General features: G+C 39.6%; 1 protein-coding gene across 2 annotated transcripts; it reads left to right on the plus strand.

The window, feature by feature from the left end:
* Positions 1-993: 993 nt before the first annotated feature.
* clasrp (CLK4-associating serine/arginine rich protein) lies at positions 994-12,304 on the plus strand. Of its 2 annotated transcripts, XM_074679546.1 has the most exons (21): positions 994-1,106; positions 2,208-2,347; positions 2,726-2,823; positions 2,919-3,020; positions 4,178-4,257; positions 4,943-5,027; positions 5,129-5,265; positions 5,377-5,473; positions 5,976-6,054; positions 6,133-6,206; positions 6,291-6,332; positions 6,414-6,602; positions 6,987-7,316; positions 7,398-7,583; positions 8,093-8,132; positions 9,913-9,973; positions 10,078-10,136; positions 10,229-10,275; positions 10,348-10,433; positions 10,648-10,672; positions 11,379-12,304. In XM_074679546.1, exons 2-21 carry the CDS (start codon positions 2,249-2,251, stop codon positions 11,419-11,421), a joined length of 1,959 nt encoding a protein of 652 aa, XP_074535647.1. In that variant the 5' UTR covers positions 994-1,106; positions 2,208-2,248; the 3' UTR covers positions 11,422-12,304. The 2 variants fall into 2 exon arrangements, 1 of the variants encoding a protein (XP_074535647.1); XR_012599112.1 differs by lacking the exons at positions 10,648-10,672; positions 11,379-12,304 and having other exon boundaries at positions 8,093-8,136.
* The last annotated feature ends 243 nt before the right edge of the window (positions 12,305-12,547 follow it).

Here is a 12,547-nt window from a genome sequence, read left to right on the forward strand (position 1 = left end):
AAAGTTTTATTTTCATTTCATTGAAATATTTAATTTAAAGATTTGATGATTATAACTTTATGTTAGTACTTTTATATTGTTTCACAAGCCTTGGAAAAGCCCAGCTAGAAATGTCTTGTTCTAAAAACTGTTGAAACTGTGGCCAAGAACATTTTCACAATGTTTTCAGCTGGAAGTTTTCTTTAAGTTTCCAGAATGTTCCTGGATAACATTTTCTAATATCATTGTAAAATAGAGGATCCTTTTTTGGGTTAAGAAAAAAAAAAGTGGTGTGGGGTTTTGATAACATCCCAAAATCATTTATTAAATAACTTTTTCCAGAATGTAGTGATAACATGTTACTTTGTGGGTACCTTTTAAAAAAATATGTCCTGTAATCTGATGCCTGAATCACATCTTTAAAACATTGTTTGAATGTTGCAATGACAGTTTTCTTACATTGTGGGTAAGTTTTACAGTAGAACATTTTATACTCTGTTTCATAGAAAAAGTCCCAAGACATCCACAGAGTGTTGCATCTAGAAATCTACAATTGTAGGAACACTAGCCTATATCAAATGATACACATTCTTAAAATGTTATTTCAACGTTACATAAAACATGTCTGAAAACTATACATAGAAATTATAGGGAATTTTAGCTGAAGTTGTTGGAATGTTCTCTGCGAGCTGGGAGCTAGCAGAGCACTACCAGAGGATTTTAAACAGGCTGGCTCATTGTTGGGAAAATGCTCAGAAATATATTCAGGGACAAGTCCATGTAGTGCTTTAAAATCAATTAACAGCAAGTGACAACAATACAAAGATGGTAATTACAGGTTACATGCGCACATTTATTTATTTATTTATCTATTTATTTATTTATTTATTCAAAAAAGGAATCCATAATCATAGATATGTCAAATATCTACTCCTACTGGAAGCGGTGTTTGACCTAAATAGAAAAATAACTTGCCAATAAGCCCCCTGCAGGCTTGTGTCGGTACTACACCGACATGCATCTTAATACAGACCGACTAAGGAGGCGTGTGACAGCAGCACAGCGCTACAAATAGCCTTCGGCAGACCGAAGAATAACCCAGTTTCTGTTGGTGTTCATCAAAACAGGTAAGCATAGATTACGTAACGAAGACTGTAATTTCTCTTCTGAAGTGGCATTCAATATTTTGTCTGCTTAGATACGCACAGTGTCCATAACGGTTTTGCAGGCAAGCTAAGCTAAATTAGGCTAGGCTAAGTTGGGCTAACTGCAGTTTAGGCCCGAGCTACATGCGCAACCGCTTCAATCCTCATGTTACAAAATTCACAGTCACTCTTATAAGATTCCTCATATAGTATCACATCGTTTGTATCCAGCAGCATTAGAGGGACTGGGTAATGGCAGGTTTGAATGTAATTTTCTGGACTTAAATCAAGCTGTGATGTTAGAAGTTTTGCAACGTTGGTTATAGACGCAAGGTTAGCCCCCTTGCTCTTGGTGATTTAGCTGCTAATTTCACGTTAAAGTATAAAATAAAAAATAAATGAAATGAGTTAAAACTGAAGTTAATCTCCTGTTTTGAGTTGAAATGTGTCTAACATATCATTAAAGGTCACGACAGCGTTGTGACGCTGTTTTAAAATATGCTACATTCCAGTACTTGCCGTACTGTTACATGTTTTGGTGTTGCAATTCATCTCACATATAAAAGTTAGTTGAAAGACTGAAACCTCAGCAAAATAAAAGCAGAAATATGTTCAAATTCATCCGATTTTACCCTAGTTTATTATTCAAACGTATTTGAAAAAGTAAAATGTATTAGCTTTGCTTCTGCAAGGTGCAGCTTTAAATTTTTAAGATATGTCAGGCTTCACTTGTCTACTTATAAATAAAGAAGTTTAATTATGTTTGTAGTTGTAAGTTAAATATCCTTAGAAATATTGTTATCTGTGCAAACAGAAGTTTTTGCAATTAAGCTTTATAAAGAAGAAATGTGGCTTTAATTTTTAGATTTTTGATTTATCAAATCAAATCAGTTTTGTGTTTACAAATTGTGCTGTATTCCTCTCACTGCTTATAATGCAATACGGATATCTAGGTGTCACCATGTATAAAGAGGAATTCTTGTGTTCCTCAATCTGTAAGATTTAGACCCAGTGTAGTGTTTGTACATCTCTATTCTGTCACTGTCATGTTTCTTCTAATGGTCCCAAATTTTCCCTCTACAGCAGCCGTGCCCCGCCGCGCCCCCACCCCCAGCGGAGCCGTCATGTGGCAGGAGGCCCGCAAGCACGAGCGCAAGCTCCGTGGCATGATGGTGGATTATAAACGCAGAGGAGAGCGCCGGCGAGAGTACTATGAGAAGATTGTAAGAGTCTTGCACAAGCAACTTTGATCCTCAGAAAACTGTTAGCATCAAGAAAAGACGTGTTCCTCAGAGTGAAAAGCGTTTTTCACAGAGATTCAACAGGGAGCATTTTATCTTTCTCTCTTCCTTACAACCAAGAAATAAGTTTACTTAAGCACAAAGACTCCTACATCTACCGCTTGTTTTTATTTGTTGAAGGTGGTTTTGTTTGATTGACTCTCCTGTTTAAACTGTGACCATATCTAACCCTGGCATGAAGGTGGAGTAAATCAGCAGAGTTCTGTACACTATAAAGGTGATTTGTCGGCTTAGTTCAGGCATATTTCCTCTTTAATTCAGTGGTAATGTGTTTGTCTGCCTCTTGTTTTGTCTTACCAGAAAAAAGATCCGGCTCAGTTCCTGCAGGTTCATGGTCGAGCCTATAAGATCCATCTGGATCCAGCCGTGGCCCTGGCTGCAGAGAGCCCCATCAACATGTGAGGAAACACACACTACATGTACTCTCCATGGCACAGACCAAATTCCTAATTTATCTGCTCAAGACGTGAAACTTGTTTGTGTTTGTCTGAAGGATGCCATGGCAGGGAGATGCCAACAACATGATCGATAGGTTTGATGTCAGGGCTCATCTGGACTACATCCCCATGTACACACCTCCACTGCTCAACACACCGTAAGTCTTGAAATTACCCAATATCAGACTGTTTCCATTGTTAATGATTCCAAATAACTGAATTTAAGTGGTTCAGAAAAGGAATGAATGAATGAAAACTGTTAATAAATGCAGTCCATCTTTGTAACTACCTGCTTTGATTTCTTTACATTTTACACTCTGCATAAATGTATGTATGATTTTTTTATCGGTTTTATTAAACAATCATATATTTTTCTCAAGCTACATGATAGCATATTAACTGTGACTTAGTAATTGGCTGGTGTTACATAAAAATTCTGTTTTGATGAACTGAATCATGCAGTTTGATGTTGCTTCTAAAATATATATCAGTCTTTTGTGGGATCTATAGCAAAACCCAGTGTACATCATGATTTAATCTTATATCCATTATAACATTATACCAGCTTAAAAAAACGTGTAAAATCATCAAAATAAACATAATATGAAATTTATGTGCACTTCTGATCAGAAATCTTAAGACCAGTCAAAAAATTGCACAAATTTACATTTTGTGCTGTTGTATCTTAAAGTGAAATCTAAAAATTTTGCTTCTGTAAGGAGCTGCTTGAAATAGAACTGTCTGGCTTGAACTACCAACCTTGAAATAAAGAAGTTAGATAATAATGTTTGTTGTTGCCAGTGTTTGATATCTTAAGAAAGGCTGGTGTCTTTGTAAACACAAGTTTTCACAATAAAGCTGTATTTATTTATTTATTTATTTAAGGCAGCAGAGTTCAGAATGTTGCAATAAATAGCTTACTCAAATTGTTTTTATGTTTCACTCCCGTTTCTTCTTTTTGCATTTTGAAATTCTACCTAGAACCTTCTTAAGATCCAATGGAGCAAAATATGAATTTGTGCAATTTTTCAACTGGTCTTAAGATTTTGATCAGGAGTGTATCTGCCATTAGGCAACCTGCAAAGTAAATACTGGTTTTGGACATCGACTGTAAAAAAAAAAAAAAAACAGTATCAGTTGACCACTTGAAATTATCTTAAGGCCAAAGTTTTTAGGCTTTAACGTTGCATTTTCTTCCTTGGTACTGTCTCGGCTTCTAATGTTTCTGCCTCAGTCAGAAAAGAAGTGTTCAGTGCAGTGAGACTTTTGAATGTTCAGTGAAGTGAATATCTTCCTGTTTTTTTGCTTGTTACAGAACCCCGGAGCAGGAGATGGAGGAGAGGAAGTGCAATTATGAGCGATACAGAGGCCTTGTACAGAATGACTTCGCAAACAGTATGTTATTTAGATTCCTTATTTAATGTTCTTTCATCAACACAGAATCAGAAATGTGTATTATTTAACCTGGGCAGCACAGTGTATAGTTTCAGTTTCAGCAGTCAATGTCCCATGGTAGCTTCAGGGAGATTTTAAGTTAACTTGTTTTCTGAATGTATTGGTTGCATTTTCAGACTGCTTACAACAATGTTTTTAAGTTCTATGAACTGGAGCCTTTTACAGTTATGAGGGAGGTTTTTTTTAATGCTAAGCAGAACATGCTTACGTTTTACATTTTAGAGTCTTGTTCAATGAGAAGTGAGTCTTTGAAAGACCCCAAATATGACTTGAATTTAAGGGTAAGGTCACACTGGCCGTTTGAACTGTGCTCAAGCACGCTTCAACCCTGAAGTCCAGCTTGTTAGGGCAGTACAACTGCAAGTGAGCTGTACCCAGGCATGATTCAACAAGAGAGGTGTGCGTCAGTGTGCTATACTTCATACACAAGTACACAATCACTGTGCCCCTCCTCTCAACAATTGTTTCAAACAATAATGGGGGTGTTAGAGGGCTGTTGGACTGAAACGACCTTCAACCCCTTGTTGATACTTTTCTCCTTGCGTACTCATCGCAATTTTTGTTCTGTGCACTGTCGGTTGATTTTTCTGTTGTCTTGAGCTCTTACAGTCTCCTGTCCCCACAGTCTCTGAGGAGCAGTGCTTGTACCAGATCTACCTGGATGAGCTGTATGGTGGCCTGCAGAAGCCAAATGAGGAAGAAAAGAAAAAGTATGTCACTGAAGAGATTGTTTCTGGGTTGTGGATACAAACGTGACCATCTTTGTCAGAATTTGTTATTGGTTTATTAATCCCTTTCTCTCTTTGTGCAGACTTGCTGAAAAAAAGGCCGCCATTGGTTACACCTATGAAGACAGCACTGTGGCAGAGCCAGATCCCCCATCAGACAAAGATGAAGACAACTCAGAGAACAGTGAATCAGAGGAGGACGAGGGCATCCCGGATATTGGTGAGGAAACTTAGATATAAACACATGAAGAATATTAAAACCTCAGAAACCAAAACAGAAAAAAAGTGTTCCTGATCTGTCACCATATCTTTGTCTCCCTGCTGTGTACAGATGTGGAAGTGGACGTCGATGAGCTGAACCAGGAGCAGGTGTTGGACCTAAACAAAATAGCTACCCCGTATGGAATGGCTGAGGGAGACTTTGTTAGGTAACAATCACACCTCACAGGTCAACTGGAAAGACAAAAAACAGGTTTAGAGGAACACAACACCTGTTGACTACAGGGCTGTAATGACGACAACAAAATTGCTGGACTGTGTTTTTTACTTCATTTTCTTTGTGGTTTGCTGTTCTTGTTTTTCCATGAGTTTGAGTAATGAACAGCATGGAGTGGGGATTTTTCTGGGATTTTTTTTTTTTTAAGAGGAGGCATGTAAGGCTGTCCAGCAGTAACTTTACACGTCATTGAATCAGTGAAAATTTTTAACTTAACAAATCCCTGTGAAGAATTTTGTCTGTAAAACCAGGAAAGAGTGAAAAACTCAACTGTCCACACTTGGAGGACAGCATTTTTATTACCTTTCCTGATTTGTCATGTTTATATTTTGATTTGTAGTTTGAAGTTTCATAAATGGTTAGATATTTGACTCTTATATCTTTATGATTGTGTTCAATAATCTAACTTTGCCAACACGATACCTGTTTGTCAGGATGCTGAGGAAAGACAAGGAGGAAGTGGAGGCCATCAAACATGCCAAGGCTCTGGAGGCAGAGAAGGCCATGTACTCGGTAAGATAACATCCACTCAGGAATTCACCAATGTGTGTGTGTCATGTGATGTAACTTCAACCTTTACTATCACTTCAGGGCCGTCGTTCTCGCAGACAAAGGAGAGAGTTCAGAGAGAAGAGGCTAAAAGGTCGTCAAATCAGTCCACCAAGGTAAAGTAAAGACAAATTTTCTCTAATTAAATTTCTCTCACCTCAAACGCAGTTAACATTTGTCCTCACCGTCCTGTGCATCAGCTATGCAAGGAGAGACAGCCCCACCTACGATCCCTACAAGCGGTGAGTTGTTTACTCTGTCCCCTTTGATTTTCTGTTTTGCTCCCACCTTTTTGTTTGACTTTGTGTTTTGTGCCTTCTCAGGCCTGAATCAGAGTCAAGCTCTGAGTCGCGGTCACGCTCTCGCACTCCCGGCCCAGAGAAGATCACCTTCATCACCAGCTTCGGAGGCAGCGACGATGAAGCTGCTGCAGCAACACAAACAGCCGCTCCTCAATCTGGCCATGCCCCCTCCAGCATGCAGCACCCTGCAGGTCATAGCAGGGGCTCCCGGTCGGTAACTTTCCCTCTTCCTGGCTTTTCATTGGTTACTTTCTTCTTCCATGTTATTTGATTTCCATTTCAAAGACCACAACCGATGTGGCAGAGAAAATAGAAAAGATGAGACTTATTTTTTGTGGCAGGTGAGATGAAGAGTAGTTTTTAATCAAGCAGAAAAAAACACTCCACACTGCATGATCAAAGAGAAAATGGAAGCTTGGATTGTTCTTTAAAGCCTCTAAAAGAAGTAGAACTTTGCTTAAAATTAGTCTTTTATTCCTCAACATATTTTCTTTACAAAGTAACTTTTTCAAATTTAGGACAACCAACATGTTGTGAAAATAGGCTAGGTGCTTTCCTGGAGTTTTTACTAAATTGGTGTTTCCTTTTGTCCAGGAGACGAAGGTCATCCTCCAGCCGCTCCCCTTCTTCCTCCTCTCGCTCCTCCTCTCGTTCCTCTTCTCGCTCTTCCTCTCGTTCGCGGCGTGCCAGACGTGGTCGTGGGGGCAGAGATGGGCGCCGATCCAGGAGCCGATCACGATCGAGACGGCGTTCCAGATCTTACTCTAGAGGTCGAGGAGGAAATGGAGCTTCTGCATCCTGGAGGAGACGTGACAGGACACGATCACGGTCTAACAACAGAGACAGAGAGCGCGACAGAGACAGGGAGCGGGACAGGGAGCGGGAACGGGACAGGAGACGACAATCAGCGCGCAGGCGAACAAGGTAAGATCCCAGAATGTGTCCAACCCATTATAATTCAATCCACAAAGCACTCACCCGAGCTCACTTATTGTTTCCTACCAGGTCCCGTTCCAGCTCACGGCAGGGGAGCAGCTACAGGCGAGGGGGGCGAAGCAGTGGAGGCCACCGACGAGGAGACAGCAACAGCCGCAGTCCCTCTCAGTCCCCAAAACGCACCAACCACAGTCCCTCTCCCGGCCACAGAGGAGCCGGGCTCTCTGTCCTCAGCATCTGTGACAAGCTAAGAAAGTAAGAATAATAAGAAAGCACTTCACAGACATTGAATTCCAAAACACTGTTAATAATTCTCTTAATGCTTCTCATTATCATCTCTCTTCTGAGGAGATCTGAGGGTGAAGAGATTATATTAGAGGAAAGAAAGTCTAAATAGGTTGGAAGTGTTTTTTTTTAAGCCCTAGCCCAACATCCCAGCAGCTGCTCTGAAGTCAAGACTCCACATCTGTGACAGAGCTTTAGCTAATAGAGCGCCATCTTCTGGATGTTTAACTGCAACATTATACAAATGGCACAATAAAATACTTCTGCATTTGATACTGGTGTATTGGGCTTCCTGTATCTGGAGCACAGCCTCCCTTTTAGATGAGAAAAAAATTGATTAAGTGTGTCTTAAACATGGAATTTCACCATGATTCAGACATGACCACTGTATAATGTTTGATACTTAATGTGTTCATTTTTTTCTGATACATCCAAACATCTTAATCACTCCAGCTCACCGTCCTCCCTTTTCCCTGCAGGCCTGAAACTCCGGGTGGTAAAGAGACGGGAGCTGCCAAAGTCAGTAAGAATTCGATCTAGCTGGGTTTCTTGCTAAAGTCTACGCCCCCCCTCATCCCTGACAGGCTGACATGGTTGTCCACCAGACTGGGATGTAGAAGCCATTGTTGCCCACAGAAAATGAAATGATGATGTGATTTTCTTTTTTTCTTCTTCTTTTTTTACCCCCCACAAAGTGGACACACACTGCAGCCATAGCCCTTTATCGATTTCACTTACCATGACAGTATTTTACAAAGTGTTCTACAAACTCACAGACAGGCTGAATCAACTCTGCCATCTCTGTTAAGAGTGAACATTTAAACACGCTGTGACATCTTTATTTGTCCTGTCTGTTGAAGATCTGGTTTGGGCGTGTAAGCACACTTATAGATGTGGATGAGAGAGAGCAGTGTCTATATCTGTGAATGTATAACAAACTCACAGCCATCTGCTGATAAATCAGTGAACATAACCCAAAGAAGATGACTCTTTGTTATGTTGATTAGTCATTACTGATTGTGTGATCCATGCAGGACAGAAGAATGAGTACCAGACTGGCTGTTCAAGCAGCAGAGCACATCCTTACCATCCAAAACTAAACTATTTTGTGTCTCATAACGTTTGAGAGCTGAGGATGAGTTTAAGAACATTTTGAGAAATTAAACTTAACTAGCTATAAACAAAATACCAGGGCTATAGTTAGCTTAGCATATGAACTGTTACATTAGGAACAGCTGGACTTGCTCTTTCTTTACCTTCAAAAGCACCTCTTAAGTTTACCAATGAATTCGTTTAATCTTTTTTGTTCATTGAAAAACAAAAGTATAATCATGTCACATCACTACTTTATCTGTTGTGTCCGGATCCTCTGGACTGACTTCTTCTCACCACAGAGAAGGGAAGACATGCATTACTGCCATGAACAAATAGTGATTATCTGCCTCTGCTACACATGCCTGCAGTGTTGTGACCTGCAGTTTTTCTTGCCTGGCCAGGTTTAAACGGCCCATTGAAGGGTGTGTCTAACAAAATGCCACTGGCTCTTTCCTAACTCTGTGAACTCAGCGGACCTGAACTTGCCCTTGTTTCACTCCCCATCCAACTTCTCTTCCTCCTCCTGTTGCTGTCTTTCTTTTTTCAAGTCTCTTGACAGTCTTTATTGTGTGTTAAGGATCATGTGGATTGATCCTTTTTCAGATTTGACTCTGACCACACACCAGAATCCTGCGCAGGTCCACTTTTGTAGACCTGCATCTACAAAACTCACCATGATTCTACAGATATTTCAAAATTAAACCACCTCTATCAGTTTAAAGATTCCTGAAGCTGTTGTTTTACGCTGCTGCATCCTATAATCCTAAAATTAAGACTATATGTTGGGACCAAAGCTCATGTGATGGATCAATTTTTCCTGATCCCTCTCGAAAATAAACATTTTTGATCTCACCTTCTCCCCCAAACTAAATTATAACCCATAAACTCATGAATTTTTTTTTTTAACCCATTAAACAACTTCTTTGCAGGTCACATGTGCACAACCTGGTGCAGGACTCTGTTACACACATACACTTTCTTCAAGTTTGCCTGTTGACTCAACAAAGACAACAAAAATTTGATAAGTGACGTTTTAGTCTCTGGTTTGCTTTATGTATCATTTTAAATCTTTATAAAGCTAAAACATGTAACAGCACTGTCTTTAAAACTAGCTTTCTCTGACCTGACATGACACGCACACACACACTGACAAACTTCTGTTGGGCTGTCATTAGATGTGCTAACTCTCTCATGTCACCTGCAGCCCAAGATGACCCCACAGGAGCGTCTGAAGCTGAAAATGGCGAAGGCGCTCAACAAGCAGTGTGAGTGTTTGTGTCCTTTCTCTGAATCGTAAACGTGTGAAGCTGTAAGTTTTTGTCACATCATATTACTGAAACCCCTCATTTCCTTTGATTCTATCCTGCAGCCAAGGCGGATAAAAAAGCAGCGCAGGTGAAGATCCAGCAGCAGGAGCACAAGCGACAGGTGTGTGCTGTGTTTTTATCTCTATATGTTTTTAAAAATGTGGCAAAAGATGAAAGTCGCAGCATTTATCTCCTGTATTGTTTGTTTTACAGGAGAGAGAAGGAGAGCTGCGCGCCATGGCACGCAAGATCCGCATGAAGTAAGAATGTGTGTGTGTAGACTGTTTGGTATCTGTGTGTAGAAATGTTCTGACCCAGAGGCCTGTGTTTAGGGAGCGTGAGAGACGAGAGAAAGAGAGGGATGAATGGGAGAGACAGTACGGCAGACAGAGCCACTCGCCCTCTCCTTCCAAACATGGTAAGACTTTTGGCTTCTGATCACCCATAGTTACATATATCACCTTTAATAATAACTTAAATGTGTGCACACTTCTCTGTACTCAGTTAAATATTCAATTAGTCAGGCTTCTGTCTGACTTAGTGGTGTACGTTTGTCCTCTGACAGTTTCATAGGCTTTCAGATGTTCTGGCATGCTATTGTTTTGATCGAGTCTCTGTCCTCTGTCCCTCAGGCCGGGAGCACAGCTCATACAGAAGGTATGCAAGCAGCCACAAGAATCTGCACATCTCCAACCAAGCACAATGAATTGTGGGATTTGTTCACACTTAATGCACAAAAGCTGGTCACAGTTGGCTCCACATGCAGTGTTGAAGAAGCTATTCTTGTGTACTCAAATCCCAAATGAATATGTTGATTTTAAAGTTTGTTCTTGAGAAAAATTCCATCCTCTGAAATTTCAGAGAAAGTTCAGAGTTTGAGGTTTAAATCTCAAGTAAAACTCTCAAAGATCAGTGCCTATTTTCTAACTTGAAATAAAAATCAAATCTCATTCTCTAATCAAAAAACATGCAAGTACAAAATTGTGACCATAGGTATACAGTTTATTGTATTTATTATAAGTGTATTAAAAAACATGCAGCAGTTTCTGTGTTTTGTTGCTACAAGCTTTTACAGTGTGTTGATTCAACTGAGTTATTTGGTACAGTTCAAAGTAAATTACAAAACAACTCAAAACAGAGTTGAGTAATGATTTATTGTTTCTTCTTTTTCAGACAAACCATACAGTTTGTGTGAATGTAAAATATAACAGACTCTGTCGGATTGGAATTTGATTTCATTTAAATAATTTCTCTATAACACACAGTTGTAGTCAGTGACATCAGTAATGTGAATTATGGTCTTACACAGATGTTTTCTGAACTCCTCCAGTCTTAACACTGTTTGTTTGTCATTCTTCCTCAGGAGGTCACGGTCTCGATCAAGGAGTCCCTACTACAGATACTAATCAATAAATCCCCCAGGACCCTGTGCACAATACTCCTTCATAGGTACCAAAACAAAAAAGGCTTCCACATGAAAATATGAAGTGATGGACTGATGACTACCGTATCTCTGAGACACTTAAACTTCGACACCTTTAATCTCACTAAATGCACCGTTAATCAGTTATATCTGACTGCTTTATTTCCACTTCACTTGTAAAAAGACTACAGATTCGTTATGAGTTACTGTTTCTCCAGCATGCTGTTTTTTTTTCTGAACATTTTTTTCCAATGTAGACCTCTCTGGAAATGAGTTTTTACACCAATCAGCTTTAACGGGACCACTGACAGTTGAAGCATTGTTTATTACTCTTTATTTATGGCACCAGTCAAAGGGTGGGACAGCAAATGACCACTGATCCAATAGTATCTGTTTGATGTACCCGGCTTAAACATACAACACAAAGACCTAAAGATCTGCTGCTGACTTTCTGGTGTAAGACACCACAACACACCATTTTGAGGTCCAGTGATGTGCATGTCTCACCAGGTCAGGGCTGTTCTTACCCTCATTTACACAATCTAATGAAATTGGTCATGATATTATAGCTAATTGATGTAATGCTAAGCAATATTCTCTCCTTTTACCTCTTCATTCGGTCATTACACTGCTTCAAGCCTTTTACTTTGCTCTAAGAATTCATGCTCACTCAACATCATTTAAAACTACTTTCATAAGCTGTTGTACAGTATATTTATAGACATATACTCTCAGTTTGTTTATGAAGGCATATGAAGTTCATGTATGAATTCAATCTGTCAACCCCTCTTTTTATACTCTGTCCTCTGCCAAATGGTAAACAGAAGCAAATAACTTTTGTTGTGAGTAATGTGGAATGTTGAAGTCAAAACAAAAAAATAAAAGTTAATTTTGAAATATTGTGCTTAGTCCTTTCTGTGTAGTGTTTTAGGGTATGAAAAGTGACTTTCTGTCTGTTAAAATGCGGCGTACCTGTCACTGAAAGTTGTAGTTTGATATTTCAACCAGGAGGTGGCGACAAATCCCAGTTGTGAAGCTCTTGATTTTTCACTGAGCCGTTATTCCTGAAATCTTTACTCAAGTTTAATGCCTTTTCTGTTTTATGAGTC

Source organism: Halichoeres trimaculatus, unplaced genomic scaffold (genome assembly GCF_033239565.1).
Source record: "Halichoeres trimaculatus isolate MK-OKI-2021-1 unplaced genomic scaffold, fHalTri1.1 fHalTri1_scaffold_9, whole genome shotgun sequence".
Taxonomy (NCBI): domain Eukaryota; kingdom Metazoa; phylum Chordata; class Actinopteri; order Labriformes; family Labridae; genus Halichoeres; species Halichoeres trimaculatus.